Source organism: Chiroxiphia lanceolata, chromosome 11, assembly GCF_009829145.1.
Source record: "Chiroxiphia lanceolata isolate bChiLan1 chromosome 11, bChiLan1.pri, whole genome shotgun sequence".
Taxonomy (NCBI): Eukaryota; Metazoa; Chordata; class Aves; order Passeriformes; family Pipridae; genus Chiroxiphia; species Chiroxiphia lanceolata.
The window spans coordinates 14,675,442-14,697,606 of record NC_045647.1 but is presented as its reverse complement, the minus strand read 5'-3'; the positions used below and the strand labels follow the sequence as shown (position 1 = coordinate 14,697,606).

Sequence of the window (22,165 nt, the reverse complement as noted above, 5' to 3'; positions counted from 1 at the left end):
TCTTCCATGAGATGTTCATCTTGATTCAGGTGCTTAATGTCTGCACACCAGAGACAACAAAGACCCTCATATTAGAAGAACTGAACTACCCAGAGCAGAGGACTCTGCTGTGAAGTGGCAGACTTCACACCTTTTGAACCTCTAGTTTAAACACAAGAAGCTATCAAATGTGGTTTGTCTAAATTCATATTTATTTTGCACAGGATGCCTTGTGTGACTCAGTGGCAGCATAATGCTGGTATCAGATACTTTTGTCTGGATTTCTGACTCCTTGAGCACAGCAGTGATCAGATAAAGAAATGTCTCAAAGACATTTATTTCACAATTGAGATGTCTGGGTTTAAAATCTTCCCATTCATAAACTTCAGCTCTTAGAAATTAGGACTGCTTGTCTTTCTTTGAGTCCCTGCATAGTTTGCGGGTATGTTTGCGCACACCAGCTTGAGACTATAAAGGAAAACTGCTCTTCCTTTCTTCCCAGTTGGTCTGTGGCATGTAAAACAGCATGTCTATAGTCATTTCAGGCCTTCCCACTCTGTTAAGCTGGAGCTCTTCACTGCCTAAATTTCCAGTTGTGTGGCAGGTTTAGCTCCTTTCTGGACTACTTTCCTCAGTGATTTCCCCACCTCCTACCCCACATCTCTCGTATGTGTGACTTGTGAAAATTGCCTTGGCAACACACAGGGTGACTGTGTAGCCCAGGAGGACTTGCCATCAGGGAGAAGTGTTCTGCCTGACACCCTCATAAGTTGTGAAAAGAAGGGGAGGAGTGTAAGCTCTAGAATTTATTCTGAGCTGAGACTTGGTAACTGTGGAGATCCAAGATTGGCAACTTGACTCTGTCTTCCAAGATACCAAAGACTTCAGGGGTACATAACGAAAGAAATTGATATCCTGGGAGCCAGCTTCCTCTTTGCCTTCTCTGTGTACTTCTAAAACCCAAATAATTAGACAAAAGTAAAAGCAAGTCACTTTTAATGCTGTTTGCATCCTTACCTAGAGTTGGGACCAGTATTTTCATAGTAAAGGAAACATCAGAATGCACATTGCTTTTGCAAAGCTGTAATCCCAATAAACCATCCCCTGTTTATTGGAGGTGACATTAAGTGAAGAGACCAATAGAAGTGTGAGTGATGTACACAAGTACCTTTGTGGTGACGTTATCTGTGTCTCTTTTTTTAGGATGACATGCATATGGTGATCAGGAAATGGCTCTCCAGCACAGTTCCCAACCACAAGCAAATGGGGATTATTGGTGCTGTTACCATGATAGGCAGTGTGGCATTAAAAAGGTGAGAGAGAACGTAGCAAAGAGTTTAACATACTTTCAATTCAGACCAAACCTGGAGTGGAACAAAGGCAGGAGTGCATTGCCTTTGAGCTCATGCACATACAGCTACAGATATCAGGCCTATGGTGAGTGTCAGTGGTTTTCAGAAGTCATGACTAGAGGTGATGACCTGTGTCTTAACAACAGCATGTCTTTTCCTAAAGACACATGTTCCAGAAACCATCTTTTTCATGCATAACTCTCTAATTTCTGGAGAGAGAGCCCTGTGTGTGTGATGGGTTTTCCTGTCTCTTGAGTGTTCTGCCACAAAAGCAAGGTTATCAATTGCTTTCAGGACTGAAGGAGATGGTTCCTTGGAGAGACCAGAGCTGAACAGTGAGCGTGATGGGCAGGTGAGTGCCAAGAATGGGGCACTGTGGCAGACAAGGGAGGGTATGGCCAGCAAGGAGGGGTGTTGGAAACACAGTCTTAACTGAAGTAGGGTGTGGATCTGGGAACTACCTTTCCTGAGCCTGGATTCTTGTACATTGACTGCAGAGCCAAGAGCATATTAAAAATGTTTTTGGAGAAAAAAAAGTCTGTATTAAGATAGGACCTGCTGGTCTTGCTTACTGCTGGTCCTGCTTCCTAGTCCAGGACAAGGAACACTGCAGCCATTTAGTGGAAGTCTTCTCTCCAGCTGTTGTTTTCAAATACAAAGGAAAGAAACAGGACAATCTGCTTCAGTGAGCCAAAGGCTTTGCCGTCCTCTGAGCTTGGCAGCTGTGCCTTTCAGGCCACTTAGAAAAAGTATTTCTACTGTACAGGGTTGGCCTAGCCTTGGCCTTTATCCTTAATTCATGTTGCAGAACCTTCTTCTAGGCTGGCACTCTATTTATGGGTGGTTCTGGGCAGACTTTTGTGTTATTTCATGGGGAAGCTGGGCCAGGACCCTAAAAGGCCCATGTTCCTTCTTAAAACTGGGTCTTTGCAAGAACATTCACCATGGGCTGTTACTCCAGAGATAAAGCTTTGGATATGCCTCAGAATAAATTAATGTGAAAAGGACTGAAGCCTGAGTTGGATCTTTAACCTTACCCTTTTTGCACACTGTTCTCTCTCCTTTCAGCTGTCTACCCTGCTGGACCTTGTGGGCTTCTGCTGTGAGCAAAGACCAGAGGTCTTGGCTCTGTACTATGATGAACTTGCCAATTTGATTGAGAAGCAGAAGGGCAATTTGGACTTGCAGCTCCTGGTAGGTTATAGAGAAACATGTTCTTCAGGCATTGGCAGGATAGAGTTGATTTGAGGATTTCAATCCAGTCTGAGAACTTTTTTTGTTCTGTAAGAGATTGATCAGATACAAAAAATAATCTTTCTGCTCTCCTGGCTTTTTTTGATTGTGGCAGATTCTTTATTGTGCTTTAACAACTTCCTTTATGTGAGTTTTTACATGACAACAGGGAAGCCTTTTAAAGGAAATTAAGCATGCTGCTAAGATTCATAGACAAAAGTAGAATCTGAAAGAACTTTAAAATTTACTGAGCAGGTTTTTTCCTTCCTTTATAGGATGAATTTGGAAAGAGTCTGGTGGAGGATTTTCCCAGTGACTTTGTGGTGGATCTCAACCCCACAGTGGATGGGTATGCTAATCACAGATAAAATATTGGTAATGTTTCTGTCACTGAGAGCTGAGGTGGTCAACAAGAGCTTGTCTGTCTTTCCTTGCAGTTCATTCTTGTTCCCAGTGAAGCCCTTGTATAATCTGGATGAAGATCAGAGTCAGGAAGCAATTGCTATTAACCTCTTGCCACTGGTGTCACAGAGTGAGCTTGGCAGGGTTACTGGTGGAGTGAGTAGCCAAAGCAAAAGGTACTTTGACATTTATCTGTGGGATGACTGTAAAGGTAAAATAATTGTTTTCATTTGGTGCACTTCACTGCTACAGCCCTGCCTCCCAAAGTGCCTGATAAAGAGCTGGTCAGAGAATTTATCACTTTGCAGTGTTGTTTTCCTTCTCTTGCTGTTACACATATTCAGATAGGTCTAGAGGCATAAGCTGGTTGGGAACTGTCAGTCTGTTGTGGCTCAGGCTGTTTTAGGTGACTGTGGGTAAGTCATGTTGGTAGACTGTGCTAAACCCACAAACATGCAGCGAAAAATGAAATTTGGCTGAGAAATAAGGGCATTGTCTTTGGAAAATGGAACAGGAAGCACAAAAGAAATAAAAAAGTAATTAAACAGTAGGGCATCAAAGTTAAAAAGCATCATAGAATCATAGGCTTTTTTTTTTTATTTGCAGCTTCTCAGCCTGTGTAATTTATTATCATAGGATTTTGTTGAGGTTTCAGTTGTGCTTTTAAAAAGACAGAAGTACTTTAAAATAAAAGAAAATATAGCTATTTTACATGCATCTATGGAAAGTTCATTGTCCTGAGAATGTGAGTAGTGGCACACTACAAAACTTCCAAGGAAGTTTCTCCACTGGTCATAGCTGTGTTGTGCACAATTTCTTACAGTTCTTTCTGAATTCTTCGACTTTTGGTTTCCACCAGAAATAAATCTGATCCCGTTTTTGTTCATTACAGCCATTTTATATGCTTTTCCAGAAAACTGGTAATCACCAGTGTTTTATAGTTTTTCTCTAACCACACAGTGCATTTCTGCTCTGGGTTGCTGGGACTTGCAAGAAGCAAAATAGAAGGCATAGGCAAGGTGGCCTGGGGAGGACAGAGGACATAATGGAGAAGTGATGGGCATTCTGGAGATACATAAAACACAGGACTCACTCCATTTCTTTTTTTCCCCCCAGGGCAGTGTCACCCATATGTCTGTCACCCTGTTTCCGATTGCTGAGGCTCTACACTGCAGAGCAAAACAGTGGAAGCCTGGAGGAGATTGATGCCTTATTAGGTATGGGAAAGGGACCTTGTATAGAGTCTGGCTGTCTTGTTCCTGTCCCAGGTCTGCAAAGACTTCCTGCAGCTGTGGGAAGAATTGTGCAGTTTGGGAAGGAAGCTGAGATGTTCTGTGCCCACACAGTGGAGGAGAGGCAGGGGAGACAACTGGTTTGTCTGGGGGTGGAGTGGCTGACAGGGCTTACTCCAAAGGGGCATTGGAATTGATACAGGCTTTGGTGAGAGACTTTGTCCATGCAGAGACCAAAGCATGGGTAGCAAACACAGTTGTTCAATGTGTACTTTTCTTACTCTCTGCCAGGTTGTCCCCTGTACCTGACAGACCTGGAGGTTGAAGGAAAGCTGGACTCTTTGTCCAAACAGGAACGGGAATTTCTCTGCTCACTCCTGTTCTATGCTCTCAACTGGTTTCGTGAGGTGAGTAGATGGCACCAGTTATGTCCATGTTCTTATGGGCTGCTGCAGAGCTTTGTTTGCAGTCAGGACCTCATTGCACAGCTCACTTGTGTTGTGTTTTGTGCTTCCTCAAGACTTGAGAATGTTATTCAGAAAAGAAACAATAGTATAAGTGGGTACAAATCTCCCTAAGTCAGTGAGTTTGGTTTGTGTCTCTAGGTTGTAAATGCCTTCTGCCAGCAACAGGATGCTGAGATGAAGGGGAAAGTTTTGACTCGATTACAGAACATCACAGAGCTGCAGAACGTGCTGGGAAAATGCTTGGCAGGTGAGTATGAAACATTTGTACATTCTGGGCCTGTACCTGCTGTGAAGTGAAAGGGATTGTTTTCGACATCAGTGGGGGAAGTCTATGGTAACACACACTGCAGTTTTACAATGGCCTAAGAGCTGGTGCCTGCAGAGATATTGTTTTCAATTTGTCCAAGTCCAAACTGCCCTTCTCAATCACATCCTCAGTGAGGAGCACACAAATGACACACTCTAGAGTCACAAGCACAGGAACATTCACATTTACTTGCACAGATCTCTCCAGTAGTTGGCATTTAGTCCTTGCAGCACATACCTGCACATACAGATGATCATGAAGTTACACTGAAATACAGGTAAGGAAGTACTTGATAAAAAGACAGGACAGTGGTGATCAGGCACAGAGTTCAGCCAGACCAAGATACTGATTGACAGTTCTGACCGGTGATGATAAGGATAATTGGAGCTAAATGCACTGCAGCAGAAAAACAGGGACATTCACCAGGACAGTGAAATGTATGGTATTTCCTTTAGATATGTATCTTGCCTGTATGTTGTCATTCAGGAGCTGAACTAACCCCACTTCTACATTTTGGCTCTTTCAGCAACCCCTGGCTATGTCCCACCACCAGCTACTTTTGACTCCGAAGCCCCAGAGGCCGCACCATCCGTTAATGCCGCTGGTCCAGCGAGAAAAAGGAGTGGTAAAGAAAGTTTAAAATGTTTAAGCAAACAGATGGGATGGGAGTTGACTGGGGTACTGCACTGCAGCCATTGCATTTGTCTGTGTGTGAAGCACTAAATTCCTGGCAGAGTGTTATCTACCTTGAAATTTTACCTCATCAACTCCTGTTGCAGCTGAAGTGGAGATGTAAAAATATCCTACACCAAACAGGTGTTGGATAGTCTGTCTTCCTGGGAAAGCAGATGCGTAGTGTTTAACGGTGAAAATCTGGGGCTTTCATTGATTGTTTTCACCTACCAAAGTGTTTTCTGCAGCAGCAGGTTCTGTCTTTGATGGGTTCGTGGCATTGTCTGGTCCTGAACCTGTGGCTTTGATTCAATGAGTTACTCTGCTGTTGGCTTGGCATCCCTGCAAGTCCCTTCTGTAGTTGTGTCATCTTCCTTTTCCAGGTCTTCTTCCTTTCTCAATACTGTGTTTGAGGAAGAAGCATTAAATTTTGGTTCAAGCATTTTTTAAGATGATGTTCCACTCATTTTTGCAATCACTTATAATACTTAAACTACAGTGAGAACAGTGAGACTTGGTTTAATTTCATATTGTGACTTTGTAAAAGAGAATCTGATTATGAAGGAACCCTAAATGCATTTGACTCTTTTTTTTTGGTCTGTGATCCTGGCTATGGATGACACAACCTATGCATGCTCCATGCTTTCTTAATGCTCATTAAAGTACAGGCTGTGCTGTTTGCCTGGCTGCAAGTGCTGTCTAGTGCAGAGCACAGTGTAGCCTTTGATTCTGAAGTTGCTTTTCTCTTTAAGGAAGGAAAAAGAAGGCTGATGGTAGCAAAGCCAGCTCTGCAGATCGTTCTCAAGTGGACGATAGTTCTGAGGGAAATCAGCTTGATACTGAGCTCTCTGAGCTGGAGAAGGTAGGTGTACATCCCTGGGGACTTGCAGGGAAAATAGGCTAGGGAAGGTGGCATAGAACATAAACAGGAGCTTTGAGAGAGTGGCTGTTCATTTCAAAAGTTAATTATGGTGAAGTTCAATTCTGCTTTCTGGCACGTGCCTCCCCTCAGAATTTTGAAAATTGTCCCTGCAGAGACCAACCACTCTCCACTAGGGAGTGTGGGCCAGGGCAGTGCCACAGTGCAGGATTATCAATAATACTATTAGTTACTTTCTGATTGAGACTATGGAGGGTTTCTGTTTAAGACAGCATCCCATCTCTCAAATTACTGCAGTAACCTGCCATTCCTAGATTTAGGTCAGAAATCGTGAGATGAATCTGGAAAATGCAAACCCTGGTAAGGACCATTCCTCTTGCTGTTCTAGTCTGCTTCAGTCATGGGTGCTCATTTTGCAAACGTTCCTTGAGGTATTTAATTAATGTATTCATGAGGAAGCATCTTTAAAATTATGCATTTTCATCACATGATAAGAACTATTTCCCAAACCTATCACGTAATGAATTCTTGGATTTTATTTCTTGTTCTTTTGAATAAGCTCTTACAGTATTGTCATCATGTCTGGAATGAAAGATCTGTGCTGTCTAAAAGAGAGAAGCCAGCGAAGTGTGTCCAGCTTCGGGCTCAGCATCCTGGATGCTGGGATCTCATAAGCATCCCATAACTTGCCATGTCTACCAGTGCTACTAATAAATGTTATTCAGAGTCCATTTTATCAGTTTCAGCCAGGCAAATACACTTCTCCTGTGCTATTGTACAGAGATGATAACTGAGTCAGGTATGATAACAAAGTCACTTAAGTTACAGGGAATAAGCAGAATCTCAAATAAGTTTGGAAAGGAATTCATCTAAGCTTTATTTGAGGTCAAAAGTCTTGCTGGTTGCAACCTTACTCCTGCCATTTCCTTTGCAGAGTGCTGCTGACAGAGAGGCAGGAAATCCTCTGGCACAGCTGCAGAGCTACCGCCCGTACTTCCGAGAGCTGGACCTCGAGGTGTTCACTGTGCTGCACTGTGGGCTGCTCACCAAGTCTGTCTTGGACACAGAGATGCACACGGAGGTGAGTGGAACAGCCTAAAGCCTCACTGATAAGGCTTGGTGTATCAGCCCCTCTCAGAGGCCTTGGGCCTTTCTGCTCCATTTAAGTGGACAGCAGGTTGATGTTGTGTTGGTCCAGGGCCCAGGAGAGCATTTGACCCTAAAGAAAGCCAAGTACTTCAAGGCACTGAGGAAAAGAGGACTCTCCTGAGAAGGGCAGACATGTAGTGTAGCAATGTTAAAAACAAAGTGACATAAATATCGCGTAGAAGGAGAAAGATACAGTATAACATGTATAGACCTCATGGAAAGAAAGGGGCCTTAATATTGAACACTGCTGAGCCACAGGGTGTTAAATACACTGAGTGACCACTTGCCTATCAAAAAGAACCTATGACATCTAAGTAAAGCCCATGTTGCAAAAAGACAGATGTCTCAAGGCATCAGGAGACTGGAAACAGCACAAATGTGGGATGGTGCCATGGAGGTGCTGTCAGAGAGCAGGGTCCTGTGTATCATCTGGGAGCTTATATAAAACTGCATCACTAGGGATGTGGAAAGTAGAAGCACTTCATTTTGTTACCTCTTTATAGGCAGGCTGAGTCCATCTGGAGTCTTATTTTGTCAGGCTACAGTAAGATGCATAAAATGTGAAAAGGCCATGGCAGGCTGGAGCACAGCCTGGCCTGCCCTTGCAGGACAGCTCTCTCTGTGCATGCAGTCTTCCTCCTACTGAAAGACTTTGACAAGTCTCTTGAGCCATGTGGCATTATTTCAGATTACTTCTTGACTGTTACTCAGTTGGTAAATTTCTGAAACCTCTTTATCCTTAGGAGATAATTTTCAACATCAATGTATATAAATCAGTTCTTTCTCAGTAGTTAAGTTGTCCTGACATTGCCTCAGCTATGTTTAGAGCACCAGGATGGCTTCATGCTTTCTGTAACCAGAACCGATGTCCCACGCCTGCCACTGGGGAGCCATAAAACCCAAGCATGTACCAAACAGGTCCCTCCCGAGGTTAACTGAGCCAGGAATCATAACTGGAAGCAGAGAGAGTGAACTTGAGCTTCAAGGCACTACAGTTACATCTGGGTCCTGGGACTGCCTGTTCTTTTAATTGCAGGCTCGTGAAGTTGTGCAGCTGGGGCCTGCTGAACTTTGCTTCCTTCTGGATGACCTGTGCTGGAAGCTGGAGCATGTGCTGCCCTCGGGCTCCACAAGGAGAGTGCCCTTTCCAAAGGCAAGTACAGCAGCAGGCAGTGGGTCCAGGCCTGGGCTGAGGCAGAGCACACCAAAGGCCTCCAGGCTTTTCCCGAGAGAGATGTTTTTCAGAATTATTTTCACCTGACAGTTAAATGGAAGTCTGAGGCCCAGCTGTGTGCCAGTGCAGCAACTGCTCTTTCAGAAGAGACACATGTACCACTGTCCTCACTGAAGTGTTTGCAGCACCACCTCCTCTGCATATCTCATGAAGGGTTATTTAATGGAGGGAAATTCTTGTAGCCTCAAAACTCAAGTGACCCTTTTCTTGGCCCTCCCTGGGGAGACTGGCTGCTTCAAGAAGCAGCCCAGGCTGGGCAGGCCAGATGGCTGCCACAGCCAGCAGAAGCTGCTGCATCCATGTTTCTGGTTTTTTTCTGCATTAGAAAAACTCCCCTGAGCGCAGGGACTCCTTGCTGATGCCTTCAGGAGAAAAGTAAACACATGTCCCACTGTTAAACTGTGAGATATTCACTACAGTTTGATGGGCTCAATCATATTTGTTGTTCTTTCTCCTTGTCTTTCTACCTATCTTAATTCCCACGTGCAGAGACTGCCTGCTCTTAGTGTTTGAGTAAAGTGTTGGACTCTATGATCTTAAAGGTCTTTTCCAACCTAAATGATTCTATGATCCTATAAAAGAGGCTGCGTGTCACATCAGTTTTATTCTTTTAGTCAAATGTTGTCCATGTGTCTGAGTTGGTGGTGATTGTTCAGCAGAAGCCAACTTTTCAACTCTGTGACTCTTCCTGATCATGTATGACATTGGGAGTTGCACTGCTTGGCAACAGTCTAAGATGTAGCACTTGAAGTTATTCTCAAAGAAGGCTGATGAAGCAACTTTAATCTTTTGGGTTTGCTGCAGGAAAGAGGCTACAAGGATATTGGCTTTTCCCATCTGTGTCAGAGATCCCCCAAGGAAGTTGCTATGTGTGTAGTTGATCTACTAAAGCCACTGTGTAAGCACATGGAGAACATGCACAATTACTTCCAGGTCAGTGGGTTCAGTTTTTTGACTCAAAAAACTGTCAAGTTTTGTCTCCTGTGGAGATATTTTTCGTTTTGTTTGTGGGAAAAAGAGTCACATGATTTTCTTCAGGTTTTTTAAACATGGAATTTATGGAAGTGGATTCTTGTGCCCTTATCTTTCTTTGGGATGGTGTTTAATGAATGATTTGTTCTGTATTAAAGACAATTGCACAAAATCAGGGTGCAGAAGATGAACTAGGAGTGAACATCCAGGAGCACCAGCTGATGTCCTCTTGCTACCAACAGCTGTTTCTAACTTTTCGCTCCTTATTTGCTTGGTGAGTTTAAAAGAAAAGTATACAGTTGCCTCCATGAGGAAAGCCCATTTATTGCTTCCTCTTCTTGTTCCTTTTCTTTAAAGTGTTTGTACCCTGTCAGTGGCCTGTCAGCCATGCAAAACAACCCACTGCAGTGGCTGGAGACTTTTAAGCACTTCCTAGTTAGGCCAGGCTTCGTTGTCTCATCCTGAGCTGAGCTACTGCTGTAGGTGATGAAGCACTGACCTGATACAATTCAATCAATGGGCTTTTGGGTCAAGACCAGCATGAGGCAGACTGGCAGACTTTGTATTTCATTGACAAAAAGCCTGTGCAGGGCTATTCTTGGGTATCCAGCTTCCTTATTTTTCATCTTGCACAATATGCCCAGATATGCATTTGTATCTGATACCTCTCTTCCTTCTAGTCTGATGATAAACTGGACTTTTCCCCCCCCCTTCAGGAATGGCTTTTCTCAACATGAAAATACTGACTTGCTGAGATCAGCTCTCCAGGTGCTTGCAGACAGGCTAAAGCCCGGAGAGACAGAGTTTCTTCTTCTTGAGGAATTGATAAGGTAAAATCTGTATTTCACAAGGTTTGAAATGGACAAATTTCAAGCACTTTTCCCTGTTTTCTGTGGGCATAGTGGGTAAATGTGTGTTTGGGAGCTCCCACAGAGACCACGTTTGCTTCAAACAGAGCTTTGTATTTAGTTGAACAGCAGTGCAGTCAAACCTAATGAAAAGGAGACACTGGACTATAAAATATGCATGAATCTATGGATCTCATTTGCTTGTGTGCTATTTTAGACAAGGAGTTTAGTAGGATTTACAGAAGGAATGAGCATATTCTGGATAATAGAATGCTTACAGGTACACTAGGCAAAAGCAGTATATAAAGATGTTGCTACACTCAGAGTGGCGGGGGCTTGAGAGTAGTTTCTCAGTGACTGATTTTTGACATACTAGTGGCTGACCACCCCTTCTTCAGAAGGGCATGCTGGAGCCAGAATACTGGGATAGGGAGACCTTGGATCTGAGATGGTCTAATGCTTCCTTTTTATTGATGTGTTTCTGAGAGATTACTCTGCCTACCCTGTTTTTACCTTTTCCCTTTCCTGTCGCATCTAGTGAGAGTTTTCAGTACCTACTGAATTTCCAGCAGAGTGTTCCCAGCTTCCAGTGTGCACACATCCTCACTCAGCTCCTGATTGCCATCGCTGAGAAACCAATGGCTGGCTGGAAGAGAGAGAAAATGGGTAATCTGTGAAGAACCACTAATCTCAGATTAATTTTCGTGTGATCTTCTCCTTGTAAATCTTGGGTTCTATGTAGAGAATGCACTTCTGAGGGAAAGATTTCCTTTCTGTATCCTAGTAATCTCACTGGGTAAACAGTCCTAGCTGTTAATAAAAGAAACAGCACTAAATATATTGGAATGTCTTTGGTATTGTTCTACTGTGCCTCAGCCACAGGCAGACTCCAGCTCTGTCAGCTGGTCATCTTAAAAATCAACTTTTAAGAGTTCTAAGCACAAACCTGCTGTTCAATTTTGGTACCAGCTTAATCATTGGTAATGGAGGTTACTGATCATAGACTTAATCCAATGTAGCTTGGAGACCAAGAGACTGTCAGGTTTGTTAGAAGTTTTGATTTAAGAAATCTGTAAACTTTAAACCTGTCTGTTCACATTTACTATTACAGTGCTGTGGCCTAAAGGTCAAGTCTCTTGTTATTGGAATTCCATTTCTAGAAATGGATACCTTAAGGGTTGCATGTGGCCTAATTAAAAACAAACAGATGGCAGGAGCTACCAAACAAATAAGGTTTAACGTGAGTTTGTAGAGAAATGGCCAGAGGTGGATCATGGTTCTGATGTTACATGTATTCCAGGCCAGGAGCACGCTAGATAGGCATGTATTTTGTTATTGTGATATATGTCCTATATGACCTTTCTGCTTTTTAGAGAAAATGCATTCTGACTTAGCAAAGTTCAGGCACGTGAAGGGTATTGATATTGTCTTCTTTTAAAAAGACATTTGGACTCACTGCTTTTGTATGGATGAAGGAGATTTTCTTGGATTCTTCTTTCAGTAAGTTATCCCTTATCTTTCCCAGCTTCACTAGCAAAGCAGTTCCTCTGCCAGTCGTGGGTGAAGCCCAGTGGAGACCGAGAGACGGGCAGCCAGTTCAACAGTGCTCTGCACACTCTGCTCTGGTAAGGCTTGAGCCATTGCCCCAGGCAATGCCCAAGACACTCTTTTTCTAATCATTACTGTTGCTGCAGAGGGATGACCCCTCTGGATCATAACCCTCGTGCTTACACAGCTTGGCCTAAAGCACTGTTTCTACAGCATTGAGAGACAGTGAGTGATAGGAAGAACTGTTACATGTTTGCTAGACTAGACCTTGTCAGGATGTATCAACACATCTGTGAGTTTATGTGCATACCTACACATATGAATGTGGGTCTGGACCAAAGTGTCTTGCTTTCACTGAGCTGAAAGCAGGTAAGCTCTCCCTAAAGTCAAGGAGAGCAGGACTGAGTATTAGGTAAAATACAGTCACAGACTCAGAATGGTTGAGCTTGGAAGGGACCTCTGGAGGTCTCCCTGTTCCAGCCCCATGGCAAGAATCCCGGTAGCTTTTAATGACATCACTGTGACAGTTCTAAGTATTGCTTTGGATTTCCTACGTGTGATTGCCTTTGGCATAAGGAAGAGCTTGACAGTTTTAGGCCACGTGTTGCAGGTAGGGCAGTGTCCAAGACCTTGCTGTGTTATCCTGCATCATATTTATTGATCAACTATGCTGATCTTGGATTTAGTGTCTACCTGGAGCACACAGATAACATCCTGAAAGCTATCGAGGAAATCTCCAGTGTTGGTGTTTCTGAACTGATGGACTCTGCCAAAGATGGATGTTCTTCTACATATCCTACACTAAGCAGGTAATTATATCAATAGAAACTAGGGATTCTATGATATGCATAGAATGTCAATTTCTGCTTTTAAATATTTAGTTTTCCTATTTTGTGGTCTGTTATGGTTTCATGTTAGTACTGCAGTGGGCTACTCTGGGCACTTGTAAACATTCTTTTGGCAGTACACAGCAAGATAGGATATGGTTAGCTTTGTGTCAAGGTGGAATGTCCTGAGCATTAACACAATGTTGAGTTTACTACTGTGAGCTATTTTAATTGGAGAATGAACTACTGTCTGTTGTCAGGTGTGTTGTCTCTCTCTGTGCTACTGTGGTGGTATAAAGCACTCCAAAAGTCAGCATCAGAGGCCTGGGGTGGCTGTAGGGAAACCTGGGCTGGTATACAGTGTGGAAAAGCACCCTCAGGATGCTTCTGCTGCTGGCATAGGAATTTGGAAGCATGGATTTCAGAGTGTTTCTGCTTCTAGCACAGGAATTTGGAATCATGGTTTAAACAGGGATGAACAAAGTTCCTGCACTTTAAAACTACCAGAATTGTCTTGTGCTGAGAGCTGCAAACCTTCCACTGTGCACCCCCAGAGTTACAAAGAAGTGGTGGTGTCTAAGTGTGGTTCATACTGGGGAAGTGGTAGTGACTTCCCAGGATTCTCCATCTGTCTGGGAATTAGGCTGGGCTAGACATGCTTATGAGCCCTAGGGTCAATCTCCTGTGATTTCTGACTGAGGATGCCCAGCTGGATAACCATCAAATTTTCCACATCATTCTGGTGACAAACAGCTCATCTAGAGGCTCAGAGCTGGCTTTTAGTTTTTTCACTTTCTCCACAGGCACACATTCCCAGTTTTCTTCAGAGTAATGATGGCTCAGCTAGAAAGTTCAGTGAAAAGCATCCCAGCTGGAAAACCATCGGACTCAAGCGAGGTAGGAAAATAAATCCACTGGACTCTTTGAGGAGAAGAAGACAAGTTAAACTGCACAGTACAGTACAGATGTATAAATTGGAAAGGAATTTACTTCTGGTCTTTGTCTAGGAAATGCAGTCAGACAGCTTCATTCATCAGCAAACTTTGATATACAGGGTAACATATAAGTAGTACCTTTTTTTCCTGATTTGTGCCATGCCAAAAATCTAGATGTGCAGTTGGTCTGAACTCCTGTGTGGGAGCACAACATTATTTTGCAACCAAGAGCTGCTCTGAGAATAAGGAAGTGAATTAACTCTTAGCATTTTAAACCACTGATCAGGCTGGAATTGCCATGAAGTGTTTTTGCTGTGATAAATCTGCCTGTGTGGAAGCTTTGTTCCTCTGTCTTCAACAACAAAGCTTTCAACACTGCTGAAAGCACATCCAGCAAGGTGAGAGGAAATACTTCATCTTGGGTTATTGTCCCCTTGCATCCTGTAGGTGCAACTGGAGAAGCTGCTGCGCTGGAACATTGCTGTGCGAAATTTCCATATCCTCATTAACTTGGTCAAGGTGAGGTTTTGGTTGTTTTTCTGCCTTTACCTTCAAATTCCCAGCAAAGCCTGGTGTACCCAGGTTCATGAAGCATGGCTGACTAGTGGAACAACCTGAAGGTGGTGAATAAAGCTGGTTATAGTCTGTGTGCAAGGGTTCCCATTTAGCTTTCACTTCAATACTACTTAATTCTTACAGCCTGCACACCTTACTACCACAATTCTTACACAAATAATAAGCCTGTACAAAGACAGGGTGATGTAAGGAAGTGCAGAAAAAGGACTGGATGAAACCCCCAATTTCCTAGTATGGGGTTTTGTGACTGACAGAGTCCACTGCCAGCTGTGGAGGAGGCAGATGGGACAAACCCTTCTGGTAGATCTGGAATAACATCTGCCAGAAGAAAACGCTCTCCTGATGTACTCAGCTGAAGGCTGGCAAATACTCTGAACAGGAGGCTTGGATTCCTGTCTGTAACTTGCTTCATAGCCCTCAGCTCCACTTTCTCTTATGGTAACATAGGATCTTCCTTTGACTCCTGCTGACAGTTCATGCCATCCTGTGGTGATGAACTCAAGGCCAGCCCCACTGGATGAAATACTCTCTTCTTTCTGTCAGTTTTGGGGCTGGTTCATTCAGTGTCACTGAGTGTGACCCTGGTTTGGGCAGAAGATGACAGAAACAGCTGTACTTTTCTTGCTTAGGTTCATCATTACTGTTTGCTTTTGTCATATCTGAAGTAATGATTGTTTCCTTTATACTTGTGGAATGATCTGACTCTTTTTTTCCTCTCGCCCGAGTAGGTATTTGACAGCAGGCCTGTACTCAGCATCTGCCTGAAGGTGAGCAAGGGTTCAAAATACTGAAGAGAGCAGTTTAATACCAGCTTTCTTGAATCATTGCCCATTACTGATCCTGTATATTCCAGAACAACCTTCACATGGATGTAGTCTTACTAAGCAAGAACAGCCTCTGGGAATGAAAGTATTGTTATCTTGAAAGAATGTATCATTATCTCATCTGACTTTGGGATGGTTCTTTGAAAAGGAGTTTAAATTTTGGTATATTTATCATTCTCTTATAGTATGGCCGTCAATTTGTAGAAGCCTTTCTGAAGCTTGCCATGCCTCTCCTGGACCACAGCTTTAAAAAGCACAGGGTAAGCCTTGTGGGAGCAGAACTGTCTGGAACCAGTTGGGAAGCATGACTGGTGCTTGCTAGAAGGAGCTTCCTGTCTCTGGCCACATGTTGGCAGGACACTTGTGACCCTTCACGACAAGCTCATCTAAATGTCTCCAGCTGTGCTCTGCCCTGTTCACTTGCCCATCCAGTGCTCTCCCAGCAAACACTGTTCCCCAACTTGCCATCACTCTGGTCGAATGACTCCACTGTTAGCAAATGAAGTCCTTTCAGCCTCCGTCTGCTTCAAAAGTAATTACCACAGAGGTGTCACTCTCAGAGTAGGAAGCTCGTGTGAGCAGGCAGGTTGCTCAGTACAGAGCTTTTGATACCTGGAGTTCACATTGGATGTGTTTCAAATAGCACAACCCAGCAGTATGTTTTAAACTTTTTCTCTGGTTCCCCTATTCAGAAGTTGTACTCAAGACAAGATGTGACCAAGTTGTCTTAATTTTAATTGCCTCAGTTTTCACTGATAGGCATTCTTTCCAAACTTCAGTTCAAAATGAGTTTCAGTTTAAAGTGCTTGACCTTGTGACATGTGGTCAGACTTTTATTACCAGTTACTTGACTTAGATGCACAGTGCAAGTCTCCTGTGGCCTGATCCTGTTTGTCTGATGTTTCCTGCACACACACATCATACCTCTGTCCCATAACCCTTGGAAAGGATTGCTAGGACTAATGCTGTTTCAAAATTCTTGTTTCCCTTATGGAAAAATTCTTTGAGAATGATTTGCCGGTCTACTTATTTATTGCAGGATGATGTGCAGAGTTTGCTGAAAACCTTGCAGCTGAGTACCAGACAACTTCATCACATGTGTGGCCATTCCAAGGTAAGATAAGTTCCAATTGCAGCACGAACTCCTGTCCTAATAATGGTTTATTTCCCTTCCACTGCTCTTCCAGGGCATAGGCAGGTTCTACCTGCATGCTTCCAGCAGTGTCTGCATAAGCAAAAACTCTGAGAGAAGGTGAAATAGCCTTGATTAATGGCCCAAAAGTTGAAGCATTTGTTCTGGAAGTGGCTAACTTGGATTTCAGATCAGGTTATCATTTTTAGGGACAGAGGTTCTGGACATCTTTGGTTGTTGGCATCTGTAAAGGGGTGTTTCTGAGAACTCAAGCTAAGACCTTAGAGACAGACCTTGCACAAAGTATAGATGCCAGACTGATAATATGGGAGAGAAGCTTTGCCAAAGATCAACAGCCTTGTGAGTCAGAAGAATCGGCAACAGGTGGCAGACAGGGAAAAATGATGCTCAAAGTCCTCTTGAGGTGTCTTTTATGATATTATGTTGATACCAGGGAAGAGGGCAAAGGGAGGAGAGGAAGGTGGTAACACACAGTCTGCCAGTCTCTTTAGGAGACTTGGGGCAGGAAGGAAGGAGAGGATTAACACTGCTTACAGTGTGAAGAGATGGTGCTTATTGCAACAGAGAAACACATGGGAGAAGGCAGTTGGAAAGAACTCCATGTGTGCTGCTTTGTTCCTGTCAGACTCCTAAGAGGTTCAAGAACACATCTGAGAAGGGAGCTTTGCCAAAGTAGTTGAAGGGAGAAAGCCAGCTACCAGACTGGCTCTTCAGCCAGATTTGCTACCAATTTAGTCCAGAGCTGGCATCAGGAGCATAGAAATTTAGCTGGAGATCAGAACATGCCATTGCAGCTCTCAAAAGAAGAGAGCTGGCACAAACCCTGAAGATGCTAAAATGTCCTTCTTGCATTTGAAAGTGAAATCCTCATGCCTGCTCTGAAGTCACAATTCACCTTGAGGCAGGATAACAGCATTGCAGGTTGCCATGTCATGTTTGTCTTTGCGCTTGGGCAGCATTTTCAAGTGCCGTGTCCCATGGTCCCTGTTAGCACAGAGCTGTCATTAGTGAACACCCATGTTCTGCCACTGCTCTTGTACCTGCTGCAGTCTGAAGAGGTCTCTGTGCCAAATCATTTTGCAAGAATGAGAAGGGAGAAGCTGAATATGGTCAAGTAAATGTATACCATGAATGCTCCATACCCATTTCAAGCTGAGTTCACGCCAACATTTGTCAGACCAACCTTGATTTCCCTTTCATACAGACCTAGCAGATGCTCACTGAGGTATCATGCAGTGTGACCTTGTTACTCTCCCTCAGTACATGTGTCTTTAAGGAGCATCAGACAATAGCAATCAGCTTCACCTATGATTTCCTAAGTATTCGTCATTTCCTCTTTCACACCAAGCCTCTCTTCTGTTTACATATCCTATGCTGGACATAAGGACGGTTTCTGGAGGCAGATTTTTGCCAGTGCTGTGGTACTTTAAGTCTCCAGACTGCCTGCAGACAGTTGGGCAGGTTCCAGGACTCAGAGAGCACTGTGAGTGTTGATTGTGTCTTTAGCAAGGGTTCACTGATTTGGTTCTGATTAGTGCTGATGATTGCTAGGTCCTGCCTGTTGCACAGGCTAGAGAACAGCTTGCTGTTGGAAATCAGTTACTCATTCCCCGTTGGCAGAACTCGAAGCAAAGCAGTGCCCAGGCACGTTGAACTCTTCCAAGAAACGCAGATGACCTGAATTCAGAATATAGCTAATGAGAGCATCTTAATGCCAGAAGGTTACAAAGTATTCTCATGAAAGAGGAAAAGACTTGTGCACAAAATAATTGCGGGTTTTGTCAGGTTGGCAAGTTTTCTGTTTTAGCAATGACTGTTCTGAACTGCAGATCAAAGCCTGTCAGGAGGAGGTGCTCACCTGGAGCTGAATCTCACACAATACCTGGCATAACTGCCCTTCCTCTGGTGGTTTTTGCTCACACCAACTCCATCTGTTCCCTCCTGTCCTAGTTCTCCAAAAGCCCAGTGCTTCTTTGGTCCAGAGAAACTGGCTTTTTAGATAATAGTGTGCACACATTCTGTGTAGCTGGGATAAAGGGATTGCATGAGGCCCTGAGCAAGAAAAGATGTGATTGAAGTGGTATATTCAGTACCTTTTCCGTTTTTATTCCTCTGAGCTTGGGAATTCAGCAGAGGAGATACTAGCCTCTCTCTAGAATTCATGACAAAAGCTGAGGCTCCTTCTGTTTTAATTTGGATTGCTGCAAGGGATCATTTTTCAGCCTTAGACAAAACACTGATCAGAGCTTTATTTTTTAACAATAGCCATAATTTGGCCAAGAAGTGACACAACGCAGGCATGGATCCCTTTTGTGGGGATCATGTCCCATCCTTCCCACCTGATAACCAATGGATTTTAAACAGCCAGAGCACTTAGGCAAGAATCAATCATAGTTCTGTTTTACTGTTTCATAGATTCACCAAGATATTGGACTGACCAACCATGTCCCTTTGTTGAAGAAGTCACTGGAACAATTTGTGTACAGAGTGAAGGCAATGTTGGCATTCAACCACTGCCAGGAGGCCTTCTGGGTCGGCATCCTCAAAAATCGGGATCTCCAGGTGAGAATTACTGCCCTGCCTGGGGCAATTGCAGTCTGGGAAAGGACAGTGCTTATCTTTCCCAGACAACCATAACTCTATATTTGTGTAAGGATAGAGCTAAAAGGCCAAATTCAGTGTGACTGTAGTACAATCACGTCTAGTGCAGCAGAAAGAAACATTTTATTTCAAGGTTAAGACCTGCATCTCTGAGGCTGCTTTGCTGGGAGGGTCTCACACTGAGGGGTCAGATTTGATTGTCTGTAATGACTTGGTATGGGGGTCCTTCCCGTGTACAGAAGGGAGGAGATAATGGTCACTTGAACACCTTCACACACTCTCGTGTGTGGTTTTAACAGAAGCCAATCCTGGCTCTTTTCTTCATCTTTCACTGTAGAAGCAGGACAGTTAAACAAAACCTTTTTTTTTTTTTTTTAATTGAAAGCTTTTTATTTAAGAAGGCAACAAAATGCCTATTACTTCCTTCCCACTCCGGGGGAAGGAACAGAGGCTGCCCCTCACGCTCAGTGCAGATCTTCTGCTTACAACTCAGGGAGAAGAAATCTTGACTCAGGCGTCCGAGGAGCGGGACTCGGACGAGGGCTCGGAGGACTCCGCGGCGGGACCCGCTGAGGAGGTACTTCAGGGGCCGCCTGGCAGCGCAGGCGGGGGCGGGCAGGGGGTGCAGCGCGGGCTCTGAGGGCGGTGTGTCCCGCAGGAGCCGAGCGGCAGCGGCACGGACACGGAGGCGGACACGGACACGGAAGGCAGCGCGGGGCGCGGCGGGGCCGGGCCGGCGCGGCCCTGAGGCGGCGGGCGGGCGGGCGGGGCTGGGCTCCGCGCAGGCGCGGCGGCGGCGGCGGCGGCCATGTCGGTGCAGGAGGACCCGGTGCAGCGGGAGATCCACCAGGACTGGGCCAACCGCGAGTACATCGAGGTGATCACCAGCTCCATCAAGAAGATCGCGGACTTCCTCAACTCCTTCGGTGAGGGCGCAGGGCGGCGGCGGGGGCTGCGGGCGGGCCGGGCGGGGCGGGGGCCCACGGTGTCTCACTGCCGCCTCCCCGCAGACATGTCGTGCCGGTCCCGGCTCGCCACCCTGAACGAGAAGCTGACGGCGCTGGAGCGCAGGATCGAGTACATCGAAGCCCGGGTGAGCAGCGGGGCGGCGGCAGGGTGGGGGGGCGGTTCGAGCCTGGGGCCGGCCCTGGCTGAGGCCTTTCCTCTTCCCGTAGGTCACCAAGGGGGAGACGCTGACATAGGCCCGGGGCGGCCCCGGCCCCCCGCCGGAGCACCACCGCCCCGTACCCCGCTCGGGGCCCACCGCCACCGCCGCCGCCTCTACTCGTGTTGCCAATAAACCGCTGTGCTCCTGCCCTGCCTGCTCTCTGCCTGCCTGCCTGCCTGCCTACCTGGGGCCGGGCCAAGGGATGCCCGGCTCCCTGCCACCATCCTGGATGTCCAGAGCCTGCCCCTCCATCTGCTCGATCCATGGGGTCTGGGCACGGTTCCTCCCCACACGTGGGGGCTGTGCCGCAGAGGCCACGGGCCTGGCTGTTGTCAGCTCCGGGAAGTACCTGACCGGCCTCTGAGGTGCTTTGTGCTCCTTTAGGGGTCGCAGCAGAAATCTGGTGACCCCAGTGGTCTGGAGGATGTCTCAGCCTTCACGTGCACACGTCAGGGCAATGTAGGGACAGCAGGCTCACCTGGCGTGGTGCACGGTGCACATACCACAGGAGAGAGCCCCTTGCCAGCACCTGGGAAGAGGTGCTTATCCTCATCTCTGGGAGGCGAGTGGCAAGGAGAAGAAAGTCTCTCAGCCCTTCCCACCACTCCTTTCTTTATCTCAGTTTGCCAGTGGGCATCTAGATCTGCACACTCACTGCTCATATTTAGCATTTGTTGGGAAGTCCATGGAGTTGGTATCTACAGTAAAGGTTTTATTGCTTCCCAGTGGGATTTAAATGTCTTGGTATATTATTCTCCAACTGAAGTCTTAGTTATTTCATGATGGCCATGTGATGTTTGCAGTGTTTACTGAGCACCTGTGTAACTTAATGATCTTTATATTTTTGAGGCTGTCTGACATCAGCTGGTTGCTCCTCACTATAGGTTCTCCTCCAAGCTCACAGTTTTGTTCTCTATAGGAATCTCTGTGTTTTCCCTTGTTTGAATAAGTGTTCCTCCAGCCTTTTCCCCAGCTCTCTCAGTGGTTACATTCAGGTTGGGCTGCACATCAGGGAAGCTTAGCTGCTTTTAGTGCACAATGCCCGTGGAAATGATTAAGATTCTTCACCCAAAGAGTGAATGGCTACCACAGACATCCCTGGGACTGTGGCTGTTCTGGTTAGACCTTGTTAGATCCATTGTTTGTTCCTGTTCCCAGCTCCTAGTGTGCTATGCCTCCCTTGGATCCCCCCCTGGTCTCCTTACAGGCTGTTGTAATGGTTCTCTCTTTTTCCTCTGACCCCAGGATTTCTCAAAGGAGTAGGTTTTGCCACGCAGTTGGTGTGGCCAAACACTTTTGGAACAGGGATCTGATAGAAGGTACCATTTCTCTCAGGACCTGTGCTCTCATGGAACTTCAGCACTCTGGGATCAGCCTGTCTGGTTCGTCTCCCAGCTGGAATGCTGGGCAGCTCACTGTGATACAGAGTTCTGCCCTTTTCCTTTGAGGAAGTCTTAGTAGTTCCCTAGAGCTCTGCAAGACTAGGCTTTCTGGTTTGGGTGCTGCTTTTGCCAGGCCATCTCTGGGAGGTGGAGAAGCCTTCTGGTCCTCAGGCTGTGACACTGCTTTTTCTAGCAGCTGCTGTGATGTGCAGCCCTGTAAATAGATGTAGCTCTGATTATATTTCATTATTTTAAGGACTGGGGAATTCTGTTTGCCTTTTTTTCTTTGTACTGTATTTTGGCTTTTTGTTTTTTTGTTTTTTTTTTTTTGAGAATATGATGCCCCAGGAACCCACATTAAACTTTTCTGGAGTGGATTTGTGTATTCTAATTTAGAAGACTGATTTATTTGTCGTGTTAGTGC

The 22,165-nt window shown here is 45.2% G+C and overlaps 2 protein-coding genes across 2 annotated transcripts in view; both read left to right on the top strand.

Moving 5' to 3' along the window:
• The window catches only part of FANCD2 (FA complementation group D2), a 35,921-nt gene extending 15,982 nt beyond the window's left edge, over positions 1-19,939 (top strand). The window contains exons 19-44 of the mRNA XM_032699301.1: positions 1,183-1,292; positions 1,626-1,683; positions 2,400-2,525; positions 2,840-2,913; positions 3,002-3,142; positions 4,083-4,183; positions 4,490-4,605; positions 4,804-4,912; positions 5,499-5,597; positions 6,397-6,506; positions 7,459-7,605; positions 8,710-8,826; positions 9,712-9,840; positions 10,038-10,153; positions 10,596-10,709; positions 11,266-11,393; positions 12,253-12,352; positions 12,962-13,084; positions 13,906-13,999; positions 14,485-14,556; positions 15,342-15,380; positions 15,623-15,697; positions 16,477-16,551; positions 19,006-19,152; positions 19,685-19,768; positions 19,850-19,939. Of these exons, the coding sequence (XP_032555192.1) occupies positions 1,183-1,292; positions 1,626-1,683; positions 2,400-2,525; positions 2,840-2,913; positions 3,002-3,142; positions 4,083-4,183; positions 4,490-4,605; positions 4,804-4,912; positions 5,499-5,597; positions 6,397-6,506; positions 7,459-7,605; positions 8,710-8,826; positions 9,712-9,840; positions 10,038-10,153; positions 10,596-10,709; positions 11,266-11,393; positions 12,253-12,352; positions 12,962-13,084; positions 13,906-13,999; positions 14,485-14,556; positions 15,342-15,380; positions 15,623-15,697; positions 16,477-16,551; positions 19,006-19,152; positions 19,685-19,768; positions 19,850-19,939 (2,694 nt within the window). The remainder of the gene's footprint in view (positions 1-1,182; positions 1,293-1,625; positions 1,684-2,399; positions 2,526-2,839; positions 2,914-3,001; positions 3,143-4,082; positions 4,184-4,489; positions 4,606-4,803; positions 4,913-5,498; positions 5,598-6,396; positions 6,507-7,458; positions 7,606-8,709; positions 8,827-9,711; positions 9,841-10,037; positions 10,154-10,595; positions 10,710-11,265; positions 11,394-12,252; positions 12,353-12,961; positions 13,085-13,905; positions 14,000-14,484; positions 14,557-15,341; positions 15,381-15,622; positions 15,698-16,476; positions 16,552-19,005; positions 19,153-19,684; positions 19,769-19,849) is intronic.
• Positions 19,940-19,959: 20 nt separating this feature from the next.
• Positions 19,960-22,132, top strand: BRK1 (BRICK1 subunit of SCAR/WAVE actin nucleating complex). Its single transcript, XM_032699060.1, has 3 exons — positions 19,960-20,117; positions 20,202-20,284; positions 20,367-22,132. Exons 1-3 carry the CDS (start codon positions 20,000-20,002, stop codon positions 20,391-20,393), a joined length of 228 nt encoding a protein of 75 aa, XP_032554951.1. The 5' UTR covers positions 19,960-19,999; the 3' UTR covers positions 20,394-22,132.
• The last annotated feature ends 33 nt before the right edge of the window (positions 22,133-22,165 follow it).

What these genes read in the sequence shown, in the direction of transcription:
- BRK1 (XM_032699060.1), top strand. Translation starts at nt 20,000, where the DNA reads ATGTCGGTGCAGGAGGACCCGGTGCAGCGGGAGATCCACCAGGACTGG. An exon ending in GGACTTCCTCAACTCCTTCG is followed by an intron (nt 20,118 to 20,201) that starts GTGAGGGCGCAG and finishes GCCTCCCCGCAG; the next exon opens with ACATGTCGTGCCGGTCCCGG. An exon ending in TCGAGTACATCGAAGCCCGG is followed by an intron (nt 20,285 to 20,366) that starts GTGAGCAGCGGG and finishes CTCTTCCCGTAG; the next exon opens with GTCACCAAGGGGGAGACGCT.